This window comes from Oncorhynchus clarkii, chromosome 14, assembly GCF_045791955.1.
Source record: "Oncorhynchus clarkii lewisi isolate Uvic-CL-2024 chromosome 14, UVic_Ocla_1.0, whole genome shotgun sequence".
Classification (NCBI taxonomy): Eukaryota; Metazoa; Chordata; class Actinopteri; order Salmoniformes; family Salmonidae; genus Oncorhynchus; species Oncorhynchus clarkii.
This window is the reverse complement of record NC_092160.1, coordinates 17,063,601-17,088,974: the sequence shown is the minus strand read 5'-3', so window position 1 is coordinate 17,088,974 and position 25,374 is coordinate 17,063,601. Positions and strand designations below refer to the sequence as shown.

Here is a 25,374-nt window from a genome sequence, read left to right as displayed (position 1 = left end):
GACATACTGTAATGAGTCCTGCAGGATGGGTGGTTTGACTGTTATTGACTGTGTTGTCTCATACTGAATGGATATTATAATATATCTGTCGTTACTTTATATATATATATATTCACACACAAACTACTGTTCAAAAGTTTGGGGTCACTTAGAAATGTCCTTGTTTTTTAAAGAAAGCACATTTTTTTGTCCATTAAAATAACATCACATTGATCAGAAATACAGTGTAGACATTGTTCATGTTGTAAATGACAATTGTAGCTGGAAGCGGCAGATTTTTTATGGATTATCTACAGGCGTACAGAAGCCCATTATCAGCAACCATCACTCCTGTGTTCCAATGGCACGTTGTGTTAGCTAATCCAAGTTTATCATTTTAAAAGGCTAATTGATCATTAGAAAACCTATGTTAGCACAGCTAACAAACTGTTGTGCTGATTAACTTTCTCCTGAAACTTATCAGTCTATTCTTGTTCTGAGAAATGAAGGCTATTCCATACGAGAAATTGTCAAGAAACTGAAGATCTCAAACAATACTGTGTAATACTCCCTTCACAGAAAAGCACAAACTGGCTCTAATCAGAATAGAAAGAGGAGTGGAAGGCCCCGGTGCACAACTGAGCAAGAGGACAAGTACATTAGAGTGAGTGTCTAGTTTCCTCAACTGGCAGCTTCATTAAATAGTACCCGCAAAACACCAGTCTCAACGTCAACAGTGAAGAGGTGACTCCGGGATGCTGGCCTTCTAGGCAGAGTTGCAAAGAAAAAGCCATATCTCAGATTGGCCAATAAAAATAAAATATTAAGATGGGCAAAAGAACACAGACACTGGACAGAGTAACTCTGCCTCGAAGGCCAGCATCCCAAAGTCGCCTCTCACTGTTGCCAATGAGTAGGTGTGTCCTACTCATTGGCAAACTTTTGACTGGCACTGTATATGTATAAACACAGGTCAATCATGTTTTGATTTAACCATTTAACCTTTAACCATGTGGGAGAAATGCAAAACTGACCCAAGATCACCGTCTAAGGGCAACTTCAGCCTATTCCCACCTCAGCCAGCATGTGACAGAGAGGCATCATATTAAACAAACACAGAGGTGGTTTAGGGTGTGTTCCCGCCTTCACTAGTCATTACATCGCTGCATGCCACAAGACTTCATAATGTAGGTTCAAACCTTATCTCCAGAGCCCCTGCCCTCCCTATTAGGGTGACCTTTTCCCAAAAGGCCTCAGTCACCAGTCTCCAATTAAAGGTCTGTGTGTGTGTGTGCGAGTGTGTGTGCGTGTGCGTGTGCGTGTGTGTGCGTGTGTGTGTGTGTGTGTGTGTGTGTGTGTGTGTGTGTGTGTGTGTGTGTGTGTGTGTGTGGAGCGAGGCTAGCTGTTTGATGTGATCAATTTCCCCCGGGCTATCTGGGGTGGTGGTAGTTGCGTGACCTCGAACATTTACATAGATGAAACATCGTTCTCCAGGATGTTTCCAGCCGAGAGGGTGAACAAGAGGCACATTCTTAAGGAGGTGTCGAGAGAGGAGGTAGGGAGGGAAGGCCGCTGGTGGTGGTGCTGCTACCCGTTTTCCTCCCTCAGCTGGCCATGTGTGCCGCCATTCATTCGCCAGACCCTCGGCCCCCTAAATTAACCACTGAACAATAATCAAATCGCTCCCTGTATACTTGCATTCCTCGATGGTATTAAATATACACATTATACTGTATGTAGGGCTATATGGAGATTGGGAATTCCCTGGGACCTTAAAATGTGTGTGTGTGTGTGTGTGTGTGTGTGTGTGTGTGTGTGTGTGTGTGTGTGTGTGTGTGTGTGTGTGTGTGTGTGTGTGTGTGTGTGTGTGTGTTCCTGTCTGCCTGCATGCGTGTGTGTAGAAGGATGAATAAGTGAATAAATAAAAGGGGGCTTAGCACAGCATCCACAAATCTAAAAGGGGGCATCTGCATCTGACATCACAGTACTGTTACACCACATCCTTATGAAAGAAAACTTGAAAAGGGATATATACTTCCTACGTCAAAACAACCAATTTAAAGGACCGATAGTTTCACAGGTGAAACTCAAGGTGGTTTCTTCATACACTGTTTCTATATGTCAGTGTATTTATATCAGCCATTTAAAATAACCATTATCAAATTGCAATTCTCCTCTTGATTTTCACAGTCAATAATCTGTTTTGATATAAAACAGGAACAACACTGGATAAAAAAAAGTTTGTGAAAAGTTGACATTTGAAGTGTAAGTCCAATCTTTAGCTGTCTTTACTTTGAGTCACACCAGCCGATGCAATTGTCTAAACGTGCTCTCAGTGCCTTAGGGCTCCTGACTGCAGCAAGGCCGTTTTCAATCACAGTTGCATAGCAACCCATCTCCAACTCTAACATGGTTCAACCTACCAGGCCAGCTCAACCACCCCCGGAGTAGATTTCACTTTTGTTTCACAGCCTTCCACACTCACTTTCACATGATAAACTGTGTTCTTCTGTTAAGTGATTGCTGATTTGACTCAGAATCCATTTCTGGCGAGGTGTGATATTCATGTTCAGCAGTTTCTCACTTTGTCAGTCATAACCTCAGCAATATCTGCAGGGAACTGCTACATCCCATCCCCAGACATGTATGGAAGCCCTATATCAATGGTATTCCTATGTATAAGCTAAACTTTTCATTTTCAGCAAATATCTGGATTGATATTTACTGCTTATAGAATACTGAGTAAATTACAAACTTCTGGTGTAATGTTCCTTTCAAACAGAGCATAGCCTCTTGATTCTTTCAGTTGCCCAAGACATAACCTTATTTCACCATTCACTTCATAAAGAATTGATTACGCTGCCGTCTGCTGAGATAAAATGGGCTTCTATTAAGTAACTGCGGCTAAGTATGCTGAGTACACAGCGACACAAACACGCGCACATACAAGCGCATGAAAGCACACACAAACAATGAGTTAAGGGGTGAGCCAAGCGGGAAGCTTTATTATGCAGCCATGTAGCTGGATGGTGAGTGTGTCTGATTTATGTTGGGATGGTCAGGAGAGATTTGTCAGAGTGAAGGGTGGGAAGGAGGGAGAGAGTGTATGTGTGTGTCAGGGACTAACATAATGAGTTTGTTATTTTCAAGTGCTGAGCTGTAAAACATCTAAGGGTCAGGACTCTGGTGTTGCAGGTGACGAGTTTGGAGTCTTTTAAGAGGGCATACAATGTGTCAAGTCAACTTGACAGAAGGTCTCAGACTAGTTTGGAATGAAACACTTCTTGCACTGTTTGGGTGTTTGCATGGTTAAAAACATGCCACACAAATAACTGCCACTTTTGCATGGGATGTGTCGCACCATTGGGAGTATAGTAAAGAAAAGTGTGCCTGCGCGTTTGTATGTACGAGCATGCCTGTGTTTGTGTTTGAGGGGTGAAGGTGAAAAGGTGAACACAGTCTGTCAGCTCCCAACGCCACACCTCCTGTTGACCTTTTCACCCCTCGCACACCCTTTCTTCATCCCCCTCTCTCTCCTTGTGTGTCACAGCACAGTGGTAGCCTCTCAGGTAAGCAATGAGGTGCTACTGATGTGCGGTCCTGGTGTGGAGGTTGTGGGGACAGGGTAAAGATCACAGAGCACCATGGAGCCTCTTCTTGTTTTCCATTACTGTCTCATCTCTCACCTGCCCCAACACAATTAAAGTTACATGTGTGCACAGATACACATGCAAGTATGCCCGCCCGCACGCACGCACGTTTCCAAGAGTCAACAGAATCTAGTCTACACCACACAACAGCATCTAGTCTACACTACACAACAGAATCTAGTCTACACTACACAAAATAATGTCATTAGAAGGTTGAAATAATAACCCAAGCTGACAACAACACTTCATTGAACACATAGCTATTGAAATGTAATTTATTTGTGTCACCAGAATGTTCAAGACAGTGATGCTTTATTGCCCTGTCTACACCATTCCGGGACCTGATGGCTCCCTCTCAGTAAGATCAACTCACAACGCAAGAACATGTAGGTCATTTCTGAGAAGAAAAAAAACTGTGCCATGCACCCACAGTCTTCATCTGAAGCTATTGATGATGGAGAGTGGTTTGGTGGGGACCAGGGGTGCAACTTTTACTGGAGACAGGGAGGACATTCACCACATTCTGAAATAGCATTTTTGACCCCCCCCCCAGTTTTATAATTTGAATGTGATACAAAACGAGGCAATTGTGCTTTAGGACCATGCAGACGCATCCGAGAGGTCGGGTAGGCTGTTTGGATTGTTTATCTGACTGAATTAAAAAATACATATAATCAAAATAATTATGTTCCCCCCCACTTCTAAAACCAAAGTTGCGCCCCTCGTGGGGGCATACAGTACTTCACTATTTTGGAACTCGGGATAAATTGCCTATGGGTGTCACGGTAACAAGTGCACTACTTTACCACTAGCCTATCAGAGAGGAGGTTAACATTTTAATACAAGTTTTTGCTGAGTCCTGACTTATGGAGGAGGACACAGTTGTTCACTTGGCCAAAGAATATTAGTCTATTTGTTATCTGGGTTTACAGACTCCTCTGGATGGTAAAAGTGGAGAGCAAACAAATTGCAGCAATTATGAAGGCAAGCCGTGCAGAAAACCTTTTGACATTAATGCAATTTCCTATTTTAAAAATGGAAAAGATGGGACGACCATAAATTAACAATAAGATGGAGAAGATGTAGACTGGGCTACAGTGGGAAATAACATATTTTATTCATGGAACAGTTTGGCCTAACATTTAATTGAACTGATGCAAAACATACAGAGCATTCGAGATGCTAGATATAGGCTACCTAAGTATGATTCAAAAACAGTGACATAGGCTACCCCTAAACGGTGTTATAAAAAAACATGGTTTGGGACTCCAAATAAAATAGACTTAATTACCAGCTAGGACAAAAACAAAGGGGATCTATAAAAATGTGCATGATGATTTCATGTTCACTTATCTACACGTACACAACCACCCTATAGGATATACTGCACATAGGCTACACAGTACATGTTCTTAGACTTCTGGTAATAGTGCTTGCATTAATGGTACTAAAGCACCCTCAAGTGGATAAGACTCTTGCCAGAAAACCATAGGCTACCTTCATCTCATAATGTCCATATCAATCCAGGTGGAATACATACATTTGGTCATTATACTTTTTTGGATTATATGCTTAATTTGTAACGTTACATCATTTATTATGGGCCAATTGTCCACTAAATCCATCATAGCTATGAACTCAATAGGTGGCGGTATTGCATGTGCAAATGTGTAGGTCTAGTCTCCTGAATTGAACCCAGTGAAGAAGAAGAACGGAGACGGCGAAGAGGAAATTGAGCTAAAACGAATATATTTTAGGCTACAATGTCGCTTGTCCTACAATTCAAATGACGGGTGTTACATTGTTTCTCATGTTCCTCCTAAACGTAGGCATACTTACTTTTTCCGATGTTGCTAGTTGTAGTGGCGTTTGGCAAACTATCAGGAAGTCCAACTGCTCTGCAGACACTGATGTTGATTTTGAGTCGTTTAGGAAACAATTTCATCGGAATTATAAACTCCACAGCGATTGTTATCATCGGCGCAGATCTTATTTTAAGGTAGGCCTGTCGGTGTTATGGCTTTTTCGTATTTATATTAGTTGAATTAAACTGTATTTGCAGCTGGGGAGTTGCAGCTGTGTGCGGGCACTGTGTCAGAAGAGAGACTAACGTGATTTGCGTAGGAAGAGGGATGGATATACTGTAGGTTTAAGTTTTGAAATATGTTCGTCAATTAACAAATAAATTAAGTGGGGGGTAAGACTATTGTTATACCTTCTGGATATGCCATGAGAGTTAGCCTACTGTGACATGTACAGTGACATTGTGGTCTGTTGCAGAATTCCATCAAAAGGCAGGCATACCTGAACTCATTGTCAACAGACAAAGACTCAGCAAAATATGGCATTAACCAGTTCTCGGATTTATCAATAAATGAATTCAGAGGTAATACTATGCAAAACAAAAACGAATGTATTTGTTTCCCAGTGAACAAAACTGATTGACTGGGTTAGTATTGATTATTAATTTTATATTTAAACCAAAATAAACATGGAGGCTAACCAAACACCACATTAACTGGAAGAAGATCGCTATAGCCTACTTGAACACTGAAATGTAATTGGACTTTCTCTACAGACCTGTATTTGACTGCCACAGCTGAAACAGTCCCTCCCTACTCAGGACTGAAGACAGGGGGACTGCCTGCCAAGTTTGACTGGAGGGACCAGTCTGCAGTTGGATCAGTACAGAATCAACAAGCAGTAAGAGCTTCCTTTTCCTTAAGATATCAACATACTTGTCTTTTCAAGGTGACACACTTCCTTATTGAAGTTGACTTTGAACTCTGTCTAGAGGTTTTCTCCTCATAGAAGTAAAAAACACTCACTTTGTATTAACTTCTATGAAGAAAAAACCTCTTGACAATCATGTATGTAGGTGTTATGTTGTGTCACCGTAACCTTGTCCCCAGGCTATTGCGAACGTCTGGTACGAGAGACTTATCACAGTAATTTTGCATTTTTGTTCAACATTTCCGCTACAGTCAGTAGATGGCAGTGGAGAACCATTTTATAGTCTTACTATCCATCTTTTGACACATGGACATTGTTTTCATAATAAGAAATCTTTATACTGCATAAATTCCACACATCCCACATCAAATCACATATTGCTGACATTATATTTGTTATAAAGTATATTAACAATTTATTTGGATATTTAGATGTTCATGTTAATGTCTCGCTGTAATGTTAAATGCCGATGCTTGAATGTCAAGTGTCTCTCATTGCAGTGTGGAGGTTGCTGGGCGTTCAGTGTTGTGGGCGCCATAGAGTCAGTCTATGCCAAATCAGGCCAGCCATTGAAACAGCTCAGTGTGCAACAAGTCATTGACTGTTCCTACAAGAACCAGGGCTGCAATGGAGGCTCCATTACCAGGGCCTTGAGCTGGCTGAAACAGGTCCAGATATGTTTTCTGAGGCCTTTTAAGCATTTCGTGTAATATCAAATGTTTGTCATTGATTATTTAGAAGTGATGGTGATTTCCACTGTTAGACTACTACTGTATACCTTTTAATCAACAAGATGTAGCATACATGTAGCATACACATGCATTGAATTTGCTTCTCCCTGTCCTTTTCTTTCAGACTAGGGTTAAGTTGGTGAAACAGTCAGAATACCCATATAAGGCCGAGACTGGAATTTGCCATTTATTTTCTCAGTCACATGATGGTGTTTTGGTGAAGGACTTTGCTGCCCATGATTTCAGGTATAAGAGTGTTAACACCTTTTTTAAGTTGAATTCTAATGGGTAATATTTAACACATTTATTAAAACATTTTATGAAGTCATATATGACTGTGACTTGGCATATAGCACAGGCGTATAGTTGCATATAAACAAGACCGTCTGCACAAGTTAAGCACAAATACTCCAATGTTCTTTCGGGAAATGTTTCACGATACAACAGGGACTCTTTTACAGTATTTTCCCAAGTTCAGGGAGGCAGTTAGCCTAGCGGTTAAGAGCGTTGGGCCAATAACCGAAAGGTCGCTGGTTCTAACCCCCGAGCCGACTAGGTGAAAAATCTGTCTGTGCCCTTGAGCAAGGCACTTAACCCTAATTGCTCCTGTAAATCGCTCTGGATAAGAGTGTCCCCATAAATAACTAAAATGTAAAAAATGTAGTGAGTGCAATGTTTTCATTAAGTACTGCACCAAAGGTTCAAAGGTGGTTGCGATTCAGATGCAGTATTACTGTTTACCAGACTAATATGCTGTAGACAGACAGGTCATTAACACCGAGGTTCCCGCTGCTGTGTCCCCGACACTCATATCCTGTTGTTTATTCAGACATGTACTAAGTTATTCCTGTGGCTACGGTGCATTGTGGGTAAAAATCACTGCTGACTCAAAACAATGTGATGTTTATGGTCACTGAATAGGGACGTTCTTATTTACACTTATTTACACAAGTATTTCACTGTGCTGTTTGCATCTTTAAACTTGGTGAACCTCTTTATCCTGGGTTCGGACTAGCTTCTTTTGTTACTCCTCTTTAGTTTTTACAGCTGTCTTAATAATGGTTTTCTAGCTTAGCGTTGCTCCCTTCTCCCTCATACTTTCCCGACCAGGAAGAACTCTGAGCCCTGGTTAAAGGTGTTTGTAGTAGTCTGGTTATGTGGTCAGAAAAAGGGTCCAAGCTCAGATAGTGTTTTGATCCCTGATTTACATCATATATTATTATATAATGTTGTATCAACCTTCTACTGTATGGGCATAGTAATGACGCATTAACGAGGCTAAGTGGTTTAATGTTTCAACATTCACAGGTTTTGTCTCATTTTGGCTGGGATTCAATCCGATCGCGCTTAGTCCACAATGCACATGTCAAAGGCAATATCGCTCTGTTTGCAGAGACCACATTCACAGTAAACACTGCACGTCTGCTCAATAGGAAATTACCTTTACATGGTGCATTGTCCAAATCCACCATCGGATTGAATCCCGACTGGTCTCTTTTTAACCCAGATGTCTACCGCAAATCAACAAATGGTTTTGAAATTACATTTGGATAGTTAATTAAATTAAACATCAACCAAAAGTGGATGTTGATCTGATATCTTTGCCCGGTGGGGTGCCTGTGATGTCTTCTCTAGTGAGCTTGAGGAGGCTATGATGGGCAGGTTGGTGGAGTGGGGACCCTTGGCTGTGACTGTGGATGCCATCAGTTGGCAGGACTATCTGGGTGGCATCATGCAGCACCACTGCTCCTGCCACCATGCCAACCATGCTGTGCTGGTCACTGGTTACGACACCACAGGTATTCCATTCACTCACTAAATATGCATTCATCTGGGCGCCCACACACACACACAAATAAATAAACAACGAAAAATACACACAAGATGCACACAAACAAGACACACACTCAGAAAGTTTGTAGTTGATGTAAATTCTGTCATAATTTTTACATTTTATTACTACAATTTGACATGATGCCAATTTCATATGCATGGAATACTCTGTCTACAGTAGTGTTCATAGTGTGTGACTGAACATTCTAAACATTGTCCCTCTGTTTCAGGTGACGTGCCATACTGGATAGTACAAAACTCATGGGGAACGTCATGGGGTAACAAAGGTTATGTTTACATTAAAATGGGAGGCAATGTTTGTGGTGAGTTTGAACTTGTTTACGCTTAGTCTTTACACTGCCTGATGCAACATTGTCCCGGAATTTGTTTAGTGATACCTGTTGACTAAGCATAATGTCAATTCAATGTTTTATATTCTGAGCACTTTTCATTTAAAGGTCCAATGCAGCTGTTTTTATTTCAGAATCAAATAATGTCTGGTGAACGATTAACTACCTTACTGTGATTTGTTTTCAATTAAAATTGTCAAAAATAATTTAAAAATAGCTACTTAGCAATGAGCAATTTCTCAGGAACACACTTGTTTCACACCACTTCGATTAAAAAATGATTTTTGTAGCAGGTTAGGGGAGCATTTAAGCTAACCCTTTTCCTAACCTTAACTTCAGTCTCCTAACTGGCTACGTTAATTCTCCTAAACTGCTACGAAAAATTATCTTTGGTATTGAAGTGGCATGAAAAAACCTTCACCAATTTCTCAAATTATTATTATTATTTTTTTTTGCCTTTATTTAACTAGGCAAGTCAGTTAAGAACAAATTGGCCTGTGGTCTTAATGGGGACGGGAACACTGAAAATGAGCTGTTGTTGGCAGAGCGGTTTGGAACTCTGTTTCTTATTGTTGTAACTCATTTAATGCCCAGTTATGTCACCAGGCAGGGCAAACTCCATCCCACCAAAACAGGCTGAAATATCAGTCTGTCTTTTCAAACAGCTCTTACACTAAAAGGGCATTATCATAATTTCACAATTTCCCACTATTATTCCAATCTCATAGTGTGAATTGTTATACAGATATGTATGTACACTACCGTTCAAAAGTTTGGGGTAATTTAGAAATGTCCCGTTTTTAAAATAACATCAAATTGATCCGAAATAAGGTGTAGACATTGTTAATGTTGTAAATGACTATTGTTGCTGGAAACGGCAGATTAATTTTTTTATGGAATGTCTACATAGGTATACAGAGGCCCATTATCAGCAACCATCACTCCTGTGTTCCAATGGCATATTGTGTTAGTTAATCCAAGTTTATTATTTTACGCTAATTCATCATTAGAAACCCCTTTTGCAATTATGTTAGCACAGTTAACATAAACTGTTGTGCTGATTAATGAAGCAATAAAACTGGCCTTTAGACTAGTTGAGCATTTTTGAGCATCAGCATTTGCGCGTTCGATTACATGCTCAAAATGGCCAGAATCAAAGAACTTTCTTCTGAAATTTGTCAGGTTATTCTTGTTCTGAGAAATGAAGGCTATTCCAAGTGAGAATTTGCCAAGAAACTGAAGATCTCTTACAACGCTGTGTACTACTCCTTTCACAGAACAGCGCAAACTGGCCCTAACCAGAATAGAAAAGAGTGGGAAGCCCCGGTGGACAACTGAGCAAGAGGACAAGTACATTAGAGTGTCTAGTTTGAGAAACAGACGCCTCACAAGTCCTCAACTGGCAGCTTCATTAAATAGTACCCACAAAACACCAGTCTCAACGTCAACAGTGAAGAGGCGACTCTGGGATGCTGGCCTTTGCAGAGTTGCAAAGGAAAAAGCCACATCTCAGACTGGCCAATAAAAAGAAAAGATTAAGATGGGCAAAAGAACACAGACACTGGACAGAGGAACATCCCGGAGTCGCCTCTTCACTGCTGACGTTGAGACTGGTGTTTTGTGGGTACTATTTAATGAAGCTGAGTTTAATGCATTTGAGCCAATCAGTTGTATTGTGACGACAAGGTATTGTTGGTATAGAGAAGATCAAGTCCATATTATGGCAAGAACAGCTCAAGTAAGCAAAGAGAAATGACAGTCCATCATTGCTTTAAGACATGAAGGTCAGTCAATCTGGACAATTTCAAGAACTTTTAAAGTTTTCTTCAAGTGCAGTCGCAAAAACCATCAAGGGCAAATGAAACTGGCTCTCATGAGGACTGCCACAGGAATGGAAGACCCAGAGTTTATTAGAGTTACCAGCCTCAAATTGCAGCCCAAATAAATGCTTCAAAGACTTTGAAGTAACAGACACATCTCAACATCAACTGTGCAGAGGAGACTGCCTGACTCAGGCCTTCATGGTCGAATTGCTGCAAAGAAACCACTACTAAAGGACACAAATAATAAGAAGAGACTTGCTTGGGCCAAGAAATATGAGCAATGGACGTTAGACTGGTGGAAATCTGTCCTTTCGTCTGATTCCAAATGTGAGATTTTTGGTTCCAACCGTTGTCTTTGTGAGACTCAGAGTAGGTGAACGGATGATCTCGGCATGTGTGGTTCCCACCGTGAAGCATGGAGGGGAGGTGTGGGGATGCTTTGCTGGTGACACTGTCTGTGATTTATTTAGAATTCAAGGCCCACTTAACCAGCATGGCTACCACAGCATTATGCAGCGATACGCCATCCTATCTTGTTTGCGCTAGTGGGACGATCATTTGTTTTTCAACAGGACAATGACCCAACACACCTCAAGGCTATATATATATATATATATATATATATATATATACCCCAGTCAAAAGTTTGGACACACCTAGTCATTCAAGGGTTTTTATTTATTTATTTTACATTGTAGAATAATAGTGAAGACATCAAAACTATGAAATAACACATATGGAATCATGTAGTACCCAAAAATAGTTTTAAACAAATCAAAATATATTTTAGATTATTCAAAGCAGCCACCCTTTGCCTTGATGACAGGTCACAAGGTGATGTTTTAACACGTTACCGCATGCGTGACCGGCAGGGATTGAGCCACATTCTCCTTCACACTGTAGACATTGTGTGGGGCTCATCTTAATCAGTATTTCTTTATTGGAGGAGTTCGTTTTCATAAGCAGTGAGTGACTAGCAATGATTTGTGCATATTTGCTGTGGAAATGCCTTGTCAATCATTTTACAGTTATAGCTCTATGTCAAATCTCCCCATTCCTGTCCTTTCTGTAGGTATTGCAGACTCTGTGACTGCTGTCTTCCTGTGACTGTGTGAGCCATGGTGACGTTGATGTTTTTTCTAAAGGGATTCATTAGTGTGTTCAGTACTGCCAAATTCTCGATCAACTCGAAGGAATTATTTTCAAGACAATTCCCATGGAGGTCAAAGTCATTTTCTGGCAACCTTTTCAGTACTGTATTTTTATTGAGACAGATACAATTTATATTCTTCTGATACAATAAAATATATTTCTTTGCAGTCCTGTGATCATTTATATGGTGAATAAAGTATACAGTTCATTTTTCTGACATCACATAAAAACACCCAATCTGCCAATATCGAAGTACTGTACAAAAACATGTTACTCTAAAAAAGATTACCAATAGGCTTCTTTAGGGTACACATTCAGAATAACCCAAAGTGCATGGGTCGGTGCATGATTATCATTAATTAGGCCATATACATAGATCAAATTCTTTCTTACTTTAAATACAGCACAATATTATATAAACAATATACTTTATAAACACTAAATAATTATATAAACAATATATACATGCAGTCAGCTTAAGTGGTTAAGGTTATATACTATGTTACTTGTCCCATTATAAATAAAATGTATTTTATATATATTATATAATGCTCCCTGGGTCACGTGTGTCTTCATAGTTTAAAGAGGCTCCCTTTCGTTGTCACCTTTCCTCCATCTGATCTGACCATTTTCGACAGTTAATAACAGGTTCTAGTCTGAATCCTCACTACTGCAGTAGGAGCTGTCACAGTACTCTGCAGTGAACAGGAATGTGTGCTCATTGGGGTCCAGCTTGGGCATCCAGTGCCGAGGTATCAAAAATGTGGCCAGGTTGAAGAGATCCACAAAGACTTTGTAGCGATCACTGTTAGAGAGAAGAACGAACACCCACTTAGCTCCTTGAAGGGGTATAAGAGCATGTGCTTGACAGTAACTCTGGATTGCTTTGGATCCGGTTTATTTCAATAGATAATCATATATGACATACCTGACAGTAGAGCGCAGGTAGTGGTAGCCAGAGGAGCCTCCAGTGCCTGCTTTGCTACCAATCATTCTGTGCACCATGCACACATGGTTGTCTGAGACACAAGAGGAATATTACACTTGTTATTTCAACTGTTCCAGATCAATGATACTCTAGACAGTTGAAAGCATGTTATCTAGTGCGAAATACAAATGGTTTAAGGGACACCTGTAACTGTTCTTTACATACAATATGTATTTGGATGTAACTTACATCTCCATTTTGTCATGAGGGTATCAATGTCCATCAGGTTGGACAGGAGTTGGAAGGGAACCTGGAACCTGGGCTCCTCCCTAAAAATAACAGAACAATTCACAATGTAATAATGACATCTCAAATGGTGACCAAACATAAGCCTGCCTAAACTGTAAGGAACCCTCCTTACCTGTAGAAGTAAATCATCAGAGCTCCTTGGAGAGCCTTGTAGGAGATCCGTCTCTCACCTGGCCAAACAACAGGATGGTTTCTTAGACCTGGGATCTGTAGTTTTAAACTAATTATGGGTGGTGAATTGTTGAGGCAGTTGGTGTTAGATGCTTAGCCTGGATGCAGGTACTCACCTTTGCTCAAAAGATGCTCATGTCTTTTGATGTCAAACAGAGAAGTGAAGAGCTCTTTTTGCTTCGTCAGCTCTTCCATCATCTCCTCCTTCTCCTCAGAGTCTGGCATTTTCTGCCAACAGGACAAATAAGATCATAGCTTTTGGTCATATTATTTTATATTTATGTAACCTTATAAGTGATGTTGTGGCAAGTTTTTGGTACTGGATTATTTTAAAACAGCCCATACCGCGATTTTCTTTTTCTCAAGACACAATCCTTCAAAGATGTTGGCTTCCAGTTTTTTCCAAAAGTTGAACCCATCGCCTTCAAGACCTGGGGTCCTTTCCAGCCATTTCTGAATAGAACAACAAACAGTATTTCTCAATACTGCTATGATATCAAGTATTCAAACAGTATCGCTTTTCATATGTTTCAGTAATTTTGCTTTAGTGCTTCTCACACACCTCTACCAATTTCAGCAGACAAGGCTCCTTCTCAGAACTGAGCAGCATCTCACTCTCATGTCCTTTGAAGTTGTCCCTGTAGTGACGCCTGTTGTAGGGGACCCTCAGGTTGTCAGGGACCCCAATCTTGTTCTCCAACAGACGGAATTGGAGACTTTGGAACCCGGAGGCAGGGGACAGATACTCTCTACAACACACACGAGTAAAGAGTGTTACAATTGTAAAGAGGGTATAATTTTATGAGGTTAAAGGTTTACAAAGATTTATATAAGCTAAAGGTTTTCCATGGGTTAACTATGGGGCTTTAGAAGAAAAAGAAACGCACACCTATTAAGACGAGGTGCTGGCTAGCGGAGTAGAAACTTGAAAATAAAAGAGAGCCGCACACTCTTGAGCTCAGATGCAAAAATGTAATACCAACGTTTCGACAGCCAAGCTGTCTTCATCAGGGTATAATCACAAACACTGCGGGATGACTCGTTTATATAGTGTCAAAATACACAGGTGTCTGTAATCATGGCCAAGAATGGCCTAATATCATTGGTTAATAATCAAATATTAAAATGTCATACAAAGAACAGCATACAAACAACAAATGAATAGCATACGATCACAGATTAATTTGACTACGCAAGTTTACAAACAACCACAATGGCAAAGTCACAATAATCACAAGATGGCTTCAGATCAAAGTCTACGTTGAGACAGAAATAAAGGAACTTAAAATCAAGAAATTCAACCAAGACAAAAAAGACAAGGCCAATGGTAAAGTCTACTTCTGGAGAAAACCTGACAAAAGAGGTCCTGCTCCCCCTCTCCATGACAGACGCAGGAGGGATGCCGCTTACTTCTGTCCACCCTTGTCTGATCAACGCTCTACAACCAGCGCCTCATCGGCTTCCAGTGGTAGTTTATTCAACGAGAGACTGGACGGACGGAAGGGCGGAGGAGGCCGCAGGCATATTTAACTATGGGGCTTACCTGAAGTCATAGAAGTCCAAGGCGGTCATTGTCTCGAGCACGGAGAACTGGTCGACCAGCAGCCTGAAGATCACAACGATCCTATGTATGCGGGTGTTGACCTTCAGCATGTTGCGTTCATCACGAACCTGGTGAACCATGACCATTTTAAAGATGAGCTGTATAATTTTTTGGCTTCTAGGGGTGCTGCAATTGGACCGTATTGGACAGAAAGAAGCACACCGCTTAACACCCATGAAAAAAAGGTTTAGGTCATTGACCTTATTTATATTTTGTGGTTTAATGAGGTAAAGCATTGACTCGTATTGTATTTTCATAATTTATGAACTATATGTTAAATTCAAGCCACAATTTGATGTACACAATAGCAACTTTAATTTCTAGAATGTACCTTTAATTTAGAAAGAAAAACAAACACACTGCTCGGATTGAAATGTTCTTTCTGAGGTACTTACATGTCCACTAATGAAAATCTCTCGCACTGAATCCAGTTCCCAAAGAATCTGCTTGAACCAGAGTTCATATGCTGAAATAAAATAATACAAATTCAATTAAACATAATGTCCCACCTTTGCAATTAAATTCAATTGATAATTTGTTGATGGAAAGTTGGTGGTGAATGGCTATTCAAGTCTTCCAGGATTAGGTGCAACCACGATGAAATGGTTAGATTGATGTATTGAATTGACTGGATTTCAAATGGAACCAAAGGGCATGCATGCACACTATGATTACAATTCCTCGATTGATTCTCAAATCTTGATGATATTTGACCACAAACATACGTCACCTTGATGGGTGACAATGAAAAGATGTTCATCGTGGATCTTGTTCCCTTTCAGTTCACTCTGAAGAACTTGGGCCGTCACAACCTTGTCAAGCTATAATGGATCAAAACAAATAACATTTAGTACTACAGCTAACACAAATTAAAATTGTACTTCCATTCCACCCCTTATGTTAATTAACCTATAAGAGATGGAGCAAATATTCCATCTGCAGAAGGCAATGATACTATGTTAAAAACCTTGTAGAAGATTAAGTTAGATGAAGATAGAGAACGCTTTACCTGAAGGTAGTCACCATAGATGATGCCACCTTTGCTGGCCTTGTTAATTCCTTTTTGAGAGTCATCTGTCTCCTCCTCATTCAGATGCAGCTTGCTCTTGAATAACCTGGGGAATGAAAATACACATGTATTGGCATTGATTAGCTGTCATACAAATCATAATAATGATAAAGATAATTTATTTAGCATTCAGCTCAATTATATGATGTCTTTGAAATGTCACAAACATTTGACTAAAACAGAATTTGAAATGTAATGATTGCATACAAGTGCTTCTTCTCAAAGTATGGACATCCACCACTCATTGTTTTCCAAATGATTCAAAATTAAAGTAAAGATTTGATCCACTTCTGTTGGTTTAATAAAACTATCTCTGTGAAAACCCAGGTATTTAAGGGCTCTACACCACGTCATGTTATTGGCATATTTCAACATCCGGCCCACCTCCTTTTGCGCCATCCAAAGTGTGTGTGTGTGTGTGTATGTGTGTGTGTGTGTGTGTGTGTGTGGGGGGGGGGGGGGGGGTGCATAATATATTTTACAATAGCTCCAACCTTCAGCTATCTGCAACCCCTCCCATCTATCACTGAAGAACATCCAGTTTAGACTTCTATTTACCATTTATTTTTCAACTGTGCTGTTTCACAAGAGTTCTGAACCTATCTACATTTTTACAGACACGGTATATTTTACATGTGTTATTTTGTTATTTTTTAGTCCCAACTGTTCTTGTTTACCTTCTCTTGGGTAAACTCACTGGATGTAAAAAGGTCAAAACATCTTAGCAATCTATGTTTGCAATCAACCAAAACATACTTCTATCATCAGATGTGTAATGTGCAGTTCATAATATGAGCTGTTATTCAACCATCACACTGTTTTATCTTAGCATCATGTTACTTGAAAATGTGTATCTTCCTTAGCTTATTCATTTGAGTTTAAGTTTAAAAAAACATGTAGGTCATCAGAGGCCTTGTTATTACCCCAAAGTGTATCTTATAGAATTATCTATAGCCATATCATATCAATTTCTGCAGTATTTCTCAATCGTTTTTTTGTATATTGTACATTGTATTTATTGCATTTATTTATGTTTTTATGCATGTACAGTCAATATTGTCTCTTGCAAACTACATCTTATTTGTTACAGCTCAAGTATATCCAAACTGACCCTGAGATGTAGTACCCTCACTCTATTGAACTGCCAAGTGGTCAACAATAACTGGATCTGAGATTGAGTACCCTCACTCTATTGAATTATCAAGTTGTCAACAATAACTGGATCTGAGATGTAGTACCCTCACTCTATTGAACTGCCAAGTCGTCAACAATAACTGGATCTGAGATGTAGTACCCTCACTCTATTGAACTGCCAAGTGGTCAACAATAACTGGATCTGAGTTGTAGTACCCTCACTCTATTGAATTATCAAGTTGTCAACAAGTGAATTATATAATTTCTCAAATCTTCTTTCTGGTGCAAACACGAGTTGGATAAAAAAAAAAGGAATTTGTAATGCCATCCAATGTTGTTATGTAATGTTGTTTATCTCTTGTCCCATCCTCGATATTGACCTGATAGATCAGCTTTAATATTGCAGACAGATTGTGGCTTCCATCAATGTAATTGTCTGTATAATTTCCAATCATCCATATATTTGATTGTAAATATATAAAATATAGATTAAAAAAGATATATATATTTTCCTTTATTATTTTGCCCTAACCCTACCACCCCTCCCCTAATTGGAGAAAACTAATGGACAACAACACTTAGGCTTCTACTTCCAGCTTAGTCATACTATAAAAAAAAGCATTTGTAATGCTGTCCAATGTTTTTTTACCTTTATTTAACTTGGCAAGTCAGTTAAGAACAAATTCTTATTTTCAATGACGGCCTAGGAACAGTGGGTTAACTGCCTGTTCAGGGGCAGAACGACAGATTTGTACCTTGTCAGCCCGGGGATTTAGTCCAACGCTCTAACCACTAGGCTACTCTGCCACCCCTTGTTGTTCTGTAATGTTGTTTATCTCCTGTCCCATCACCGATATTGACCTGATAAAACAAAATTAAACGTATTTGAGCATACAGATCTAGGATCTTAATTTGATCTATATTGTCACAGCAAAAATAATCCTGCAGCAACAGGATCTGAACGTTTAGTACATCATTTTGCTTGATCGGTGGTTAGGCTATTATCCTAGGCTACATCAAAAGTGCAATACTGTTAATATAACCATGTGTTAGTGTGGTTTTACAGTGAAATTATGTAAATGACAAAGCTCATCTGCATTTCTCAGCAACAAAAGAGTGATCAAATTAAGATCCTGTAACCTGTAACTGCAGTCATAGGCTACCAGGGAATCAGTCTTTCAATATTTGTAGTTCAGTTAATGTGTAATCTTTGCCATAGAAATGCTGACTTGCTGTAATTTTGTCATTTATATGTATTTTGTTTTCTGAGAACCTTGTTGACACAACCTTGACATAACTATGCCTTTGATCTACTCTCCTGGGCAGTCCATATTGTATTTTGAAGCACAGAGGCTATTGTTGGTCCCTAAACATTCAACACGGCTGGGTTTTTTTTTATAGATGAGAGATGGATAAACCACATCAGTCAGACTACAAAACGTGTCCGTAATTACCTATTAGTATGTACATAGTAGTTACATAGGAAAAGTGGAATTACAGTGTAGATACAGGTGTACTTACTTACTTTTCTCTTTGCAGAATGCACAATTTTATTTTGCAAATAAAAATCAGAAAACTGAGTAATAAACCAATTCATTAGTGAGAGGAAGTTTAGCCACAATCTCTTTGAGTTTGTTTACAAATATTATGTTACAAATATGTTATTATTGTAATTATGTTACAAATATTATGTTACACATGTTACACAACTCACAAATCGAAGTCAGTATACCAGTTGCAAGTGTAGCCATGGGTACATAGACTATAATTCCACTCTACCTGCCTATGTGACTCCATACAAATAAATAATGATAGGAAAAACAGACTCTTATTGTAAAGACCTGTATGTGCTGCCTTACTATTTGCTTTGCCCGTCCAGACCCCCTGGTGTAAAACGAGCTGAGTCCCATGTTAAGGGGACATTTTGCCAACAACATCAAAACCTCCTCACCAGACACTGAAGTCAGGAAGACTTTGAGTTTGGTATCAGCCAGGAAGGCTACTTATTATCTTCTTCCAACTGCTTTCTACTCGCTACAGCCTCTAGGAGTAAACAAAGTATGAAAGTACAGCCTTGTCTTTAAGGTGACCATGGCCTCTTTCCACTCTTCCTAACAAATATGGATCATGATACAATATTAGGTAATCATACTACATAATTAACATTTATATAAAATAAGGTAATTCATTTACAAATCCATCTCTGTCACATCCCAACAGAACTTGGTGACAATCATACATAGATCTTCATAGAACAGTTATCCCAGCAGCATACCACCCTGCTTACCACTGCTGGCTTGCTTCTGAAGCTAAGCAGGGTTGGTTCTGGTCAGTTCCTGGATGGGAGACCAGATCCTGCTGGAAGTGGTGTTGGAGGGCAAGTAGGAGGCATTCTTTCCTCTGGTCTAAAAAAATATCCCAATGCCCTGTGTAGGGTGCTGTTTTTTCGGATGGGATGTTAAATGGGTGTTCTGACTCTTTGAGGTCATTAAATATCCCATAGCACTTATCGTAGGGGTGTTAACCCTGGTGTCCTGGCTAAATTCCCAATCTGGCTCTCAAACCATCACGGTCACCTAATAATCCCCAGTTTACAATTGGCTCATTAATCCCCCTCCTCTCCCCTGTAACTATTCCCCAGGTCGTCGTCGTTGCTGCAAATGAGAATGTGTTCTCAGTCAACTTACCTGGTAAAATAATGGATAAATAAATCCCAGTTCCAGCACGCCTCAAGTCACTTTAAATCTCCCAGAGATCATTAGCTATTGATCAATATTGCTCCTGTTTTTCACCAAGTCTCTTTGTAGAACGCCTTTGAGCCAAGTCCCAAAAGCCTTTTGTGCCTCTCCTCAGAAGATCAGAGACATGATAACAAGCAACTATTTCTGGTTGGGGACACAGTGCCAACCTGCACTGATGCTGCATGCTGCAGAGAGCTAGAGTACACACTAAAGCAGCCACAGCTTTTGTTCTTGTCTTAGCTGGTATACACCCAGCACAGAGATGAGCCATATGGAGCACATGCTAGATGCTTGAAACAGTGACCCAGACACTCTTGATTGATCGCCAAGCCTTTTCAAAGGCCAGACAGTGGCAACAACAACACCAGGCTCCAGAGCATTGACGCTGTTAAACTTGAAGATTTTTTTAGAAGACATTACATCCTTGCACAACATCAATTCACCTCCTAAGTTTCAATAAGAAGAATAACCTCATACAATGCAATGGAAATGACATTCACCTGAAGTGCTGGTACTGCTTGATCTGTGGCAGCATCCTGAAGTACAGAGTATTGGTATTTGGTATTTTATTAGGATCTGAATTAGCTGTTGCAAAAGCAGCAGCTACTCTTCCTCGGTTCCACACAAAACATGAAACATAATACAGAATGACATAATACAGAACATCAATTGACAGGAACAGCTCAAAGACAAAACTACTTACATTTTTTTTTATAGGCACACGTAGCCTACATATCAATGCATACACACAAACTCTGTCACAGTGCTGTCCTTCACAACACCAGCAATCTCAGACAAAGTGTTCACCCTGGTCTTTCTGAAGTGCTGCTTGATGAGGCCGAAGCACCAGTCGGGGGCAAACTTGATGTGGCCTGTGATCAGGAAATTAAGGTCCAGACTGCGGTGGAGCTTGTGCATGGTCCGCCAGGCACAAGACCAGAGCACAAACTTGTTCTCGTTTTGGCCACTGCAGTTATCACAATTCAGATCCACACTTGTTTCCCCAACTCCGTAGTTGGTGAAGAAATGGTAAATGTAGTTGATGACTGCTCTGCTGCCTTTGCTGGTTGACATGCCTTCCTCAATCAAGTAGTTGACTTGTTGTGGTATTCCTTCACAGCAGACACCAAAGAAGCCACACTTGCGAGGAGTTAAAAAGTAGATGGGACCTGGCTGCATAATGACAGAAGGATAGTGCACCTGCAAACAACAAAAGAACATTAAGATAAATTACAATTAATTGTCTCACTCCTGTCAACCTGTCTTTACACCAATCAGTGAAATGTATTTGCCTGCCTCCCATATATATATAGTCAGCAACCATCTTCTGGTAGACAGACCGCTCACTCTGAACAAGCAGGAGATGCTGCTCTTGCTTCTTCAGCTTGGCTGATTAAACAGATTCTGGTAGATCTGAAGACCTGATAGTTTTTCATCTGGCACTGCCAGCACAGGTCTGTCCTCGGCTTAGTGCTTGAAATGTGGGGCAGCAATTTTCTCCACAGATTCCGGAAGGAAGACTACACATACCTCTGGAAAATACACAAAAAATGTGAGATCAATAAAAGTAGTGCCAATGATGTTGGAGGTCAATTAAATAATCAAAATGGGTTTATGCTTTACATTGCAAGTGTTGTCATCGATTCCTTGTAGAGACGCCACACTGATGCTTTTGTCACATGGGATGGCAGCAGCTTTCCACCAAAGTGTTTGTGTCCTGGGTGGCGTCCTGGTAATGCTATTGTATGATCCTCTGCGTAGTTACACACACACTTCATACATGTAAGTTAATGTTAGCTAGCAAGCCAGCCATCTAACCTCCACTAACGTTAGCTATCTAAAAAATGAACTAAAATCCCAATCCACAGAGTGACGTTAGCAAGCCAGCCATCTAACCTCCGCTTACGTTAGCTAGCTAACAGCAAGCTTTAACTTGGGGTCTTTTGTTTAGACATGTAACATTAACATTAGCTAGCTAAAAAATGAACTAAAATCCCAATCCATAGAGTAACTTTAGCAAACCAGTCTTCAAACTCATGCTGGCTAGCTAACAGCAATCTTTAACTAGCAATACAAACCGATTGTCATAGCTATCTGAAGTTAACCAAATATAGTAGGTTCAATGTTACATTCTTACCCGTAAACATGGATGAAAGCTTCACGGCAGACTGCAACCCCTTTAATTAAATAAGACGTCCTGTGTCTTGTTGCTTCTATCAGACATTCCACTGATTTCATAACTCGGTCAAATACTTCTTCCATGACAACAACACTGTTGATTGTTGAAATCAGGGATTTCCTAATTGTCTGATTCATTTTCAGAGTCAGAGAGAGTCAGCATGGTACGATCATCCTCCAGAAAGTAGCCCACACAGATTTTTCGCAATTCCGGGCAGCAACATATTTGCAGTTCCCCATAACATATTTGCAATTCTCCATGGCTATCATTATATCTTTCGAAAAAACTGCAGAAGAAAGGATTATCTACGGATTACGAGGAGCTCATTTTATAGACACAAGATGCAACACCGCAGACCAATCCAAACTCATCCCTCGGCATGTCCAGCCCACGCATTATCTCAGCTAATCATGGCTGGCGAGAAGGTTGCTTTCTTTCTCTGCGGCTAAACCAACTAGGCTCGTAAGTTAACAATTGTATTCGTATTTACAGATAACATACAAATTTGATATTAAGGCACATGAATGTTCACATGTTCGAGAGGGCATTTCTGCCAAAAAACGCATTTTGATAAAAAAATATTTTTTACGTTCAAAAGGCTCTCCTGTGACATCGTGACTTGCAACATACACCTAGTTTCCTGAATTGGGTCACATGTAGTTTCTTGCAAAAGCCCTCTGTGACTTTAAATAATATTTATCTTAAAACTTTGTTTCCGAAATGTGTCTGGAGATTTGGTCAACTCCGTCATATTTGTCTAAAATCCTAAATGAATCAGGAATGAACAGGGACAGCTATACTATAGGGACCCCTTATTAATGTCCTCATGCAGTGCAACAAGACCACTCGTGTGTTGCGGTCCAAACACTAAAAAGAGATACCCTCGTCAACTTACCCTCGTCTTATGCCCTTGGGGGAATCCCCGTCGTCATCTTGGAGGGTGCTCCAAATGATTAGCCAAGCAAGGGGAGTTTGCAACGTAAGCCCCTCAGCCCTTGTTTTTAGTCAGCTTTGCGAGTGTCCAATTAAATTCACTCCAGGGCCTGAAACTCTCCATAATTCAATTCACAACAATTGTACATCCGCTAAGAAAAGTCAGTGAAAACATAAAAACAACATCAATGGAGAAGTCAACATACAAGTGTAAGTAAAAACGAATGCAAATAAGTTAGTACACATGATGGCACAAACACGTCTCGTATAAAGTAAATATGTTTTTGTTTGGTTTTCTTTTGGAAATTGTAGAAGTAAAAATTTTCCTTCTTCAGAATTTCCAGCTAGGCAGGTTAATGTTAGTTAGCTAATTAATTTGCTAGCTAGCATACAGTAGACCTATATTAATAATTATATATTTAATATAAGTAGACATGCACTCATAATTGACTGTAGCACATATAAAGCACCCACAAGCCACCGGTGGTTGAAAAAATCAATCATCATGGGATGAACGAGTGATGAATTTCCGGCCAAGGGTGGTCCATTTAAAAATCATTCCTCCTCCCTCGCACCTTGCCCTGCAAGTGTATACTCATCGTCAGACGTCACGACACATCATCAGAAGTGTCCACTTAATTTGAGGGCTGAGGCAATACAGTAGGGTGTCTCTTTTAAGTGTTTGGACAGCAGCCGTGGTCTGCAAAGTTCTCTACTTTTGATATATTTAAAAAAGCAATTTTGGAATCATCATGGTCCCAACAATAAACTGTCAACGCCATCTGCCTGATAGATGAAAATAAATAAAAATATTTTTGTTCAAATATGTTACATTTAATTAGGTTTTAGAGTCATAAAGCAACTGAGGAAAAACTCAATTGCTACAGTGTCTACCACTTGAATGAAGAAAAATGCAATTTTTCATAAACTCCATGAAATATCAACACTGTCAGATTTTTGTCTAACGTCAATTCTGTCAGAGTGCTGAAAAATCTGATAGAATTATCATCTTTTTATTGAGGATATTCATTTTCAAAAATAAGTCTGTTTTAATCATCGGTTGTCAACTCCGTTAGGGGTTTGTCAAGTCCGTCACTGATGGCTAACCACCTTAAGAAATGTTTTTTGGTCAATATTCTGAAATAATATTTTGTCTCAGGATTGTAATTTGGTGGTTGAAGAGGTGTGGGGGCTGTGCTTTGGCAAAGTGGGTGGGGTTATATCCTTCCTGTTTGGCCCTGTCTGGGGGTGTCCTCGGATGGGGCCACAGTGTCTCCTGACCCCTCCTGTCTCAGCCTCCAGTATTTATGCTGCAGTAGTTTATGTGTCGGGGGGCTAGGGTCAGTTTGTTATATCTGGAGTACTTCTCCTGTCCTATTCGGTGTCCTGTGTGAATTTAAGTGTGCTCTCTCTAATTCTCTCTTTCTCTCTTTCTTTCTCTCTCTCGGAGGACCTGAGCCATAGGACCATGCCTCAGGACTACCTGACATGATGACTCCTTGCTGTCCCCAGTCCACCTGGCCGTGCTGCTGCTCCAGTTTCAACTGTTCTGCCTTATTATTATTGGGCCATGCTGGTCATTTATGAACATTTGAACATCTTGGCCATGTTCTGTTATAATCTCCACCCGGCACAGCCAGAAGAGGACTGGCCACCCCACATAGCCTGGTTCCTCTCTAGGTTTCTTCCTAGGTTTTGGCCTTTCTAGGGAGTTTTTCCTAGCCACCGTGCTTCTACACCTGCATTGCTTGCTGTTTGGGGTTTTAGGCTGGGTTTCTGTACAGCACTTTGAGATATCAGCTGACGTACGAAGGGCTATATAAATACATTTGATTTGATTTGATTTAATCACTGTTCTGCAACATATGCTTAAACAATTGAAATATTTGCTGTGCTAGACCTAAGGGATAATGTTTGCTTTAGAAATTTTGTTTTATGTTGTAAATCTAGAAAAACATGCCAAAATGCTAACGGAATTAACCCTGAAGCATTTAATAGTGCTATAAAACTAAACAAAAATGTTGATGTCTGATGATTTGTATTACATATTTGAATA

At 40.0% G+C, this 25,374-nt stretch overlaps 2 protein-coding genes across 2 annotated transcripts; one reads left to right on the top strand and one right to left on the bottom strand.

Moving 5' to 3' along the window:
* The first annotated feature begins 5,307 nt into the window (after window positions 1-5,307).
* On the top strand, window positions 5,308-12,418 carry LOC139366358 (cathepsin O). Its single transcript, XM_071103740.1, has 8 exons — window positions 5,308-5,628; window positions 5,910-6,015; window positions 6,208-6,332; window positions 6,863-7,030; window positions 7,218-7,339; window positions 8,729-8,892; window positions 9,157-9,249; window positions 12,172-12,418. The coding sequence occupies exons 1-8, from the start codon at window positions 5,416-5,418 to the stop codon at window positions 12,204-12,206; spliced, it is 1,026 nt and encodes a 341-aa protein (XP_070959841.1). The 5' UTR covers window positions 5,308-5,415; the 3' UTR covers window positions 12,207-12,418.
* On the bottom strand, window positions 12,345-16,655 carry LOC139366357 (tryptophan 2,3-dioxygenase a). Its single transcript, XM_071103739.1, has 12 exons — window positions 16,539-16,655; window positions 16,272-16,377; window positions 15,993-16,083; window positions 15,658-15,728; window positions 15,203-15,330; window positions 14,222-14,408; window positions 14,005-14,112; window positions 13,776-13,887; window positions 13,601-13,658; window positions 13,429-13,508; window positions 13,180-13,270; window positions 12,345-13,056 (listed from the first exon to the last, which is right to left on the bottom strand). The coding sequence occupies exons 1-12, from the start codon at window positions 16,574-16,576 to the stop codon at window positions 12,903-12,905; spliced, it is 1,224 nt and encodes a 407-aa protein (XP_070959840.1). The 5' UTR covers window positions 16,577-16,655; the 3' UTR covers window positions 12,345-12,902.
* Between the last annotated feature and the right edge of the window lie 8,719 nt (window positions 16,656-25,374).

Coding starts and splice junctions, on each gene's coding strand:
- LOC139366358 (XM_071103740.1), top strand. CDS start 5,416: ATGACGGGTGTTACATTGTTTCTCATGTTCCTCCTAAACGTAGGCATA. Junction 7,031..7,217: donor CCTTGAGCTGGCTGAAACAG/GTCCAGATATGT, acceptor CTTTTCTTTCAG/ACTAGGGTTAAGTTGGTGAA. Junction 7,340..8,728: donor TTTGCTGCCCATGATTTCAG/GTATAAGAGTGT, acceptor TGTCTTCTCTAG/TGAGCTTGAGGAGGCTATGA.
- LOC139366357 (XM_071103739.1), bottom strand. CDS start 16,576: ATGAGTGGTGGATGTCCATACTTTGAGAAGAAGCACTT. Junction 13,659..13,775: donor TGAGCATCTTTTGAGCAAAG/GTGAGTACCTGC, acceptor TTGTTTGGCCAG/GTGAGAGACGGATCTCCTAC. Junction 13,509..13,600: donor CTGATGATTTACTTCTACAG/GTAAGGAGGGTT, acceptor TGTTATTTTTAG/GGAGGAGCCCAGGTTCCAGG.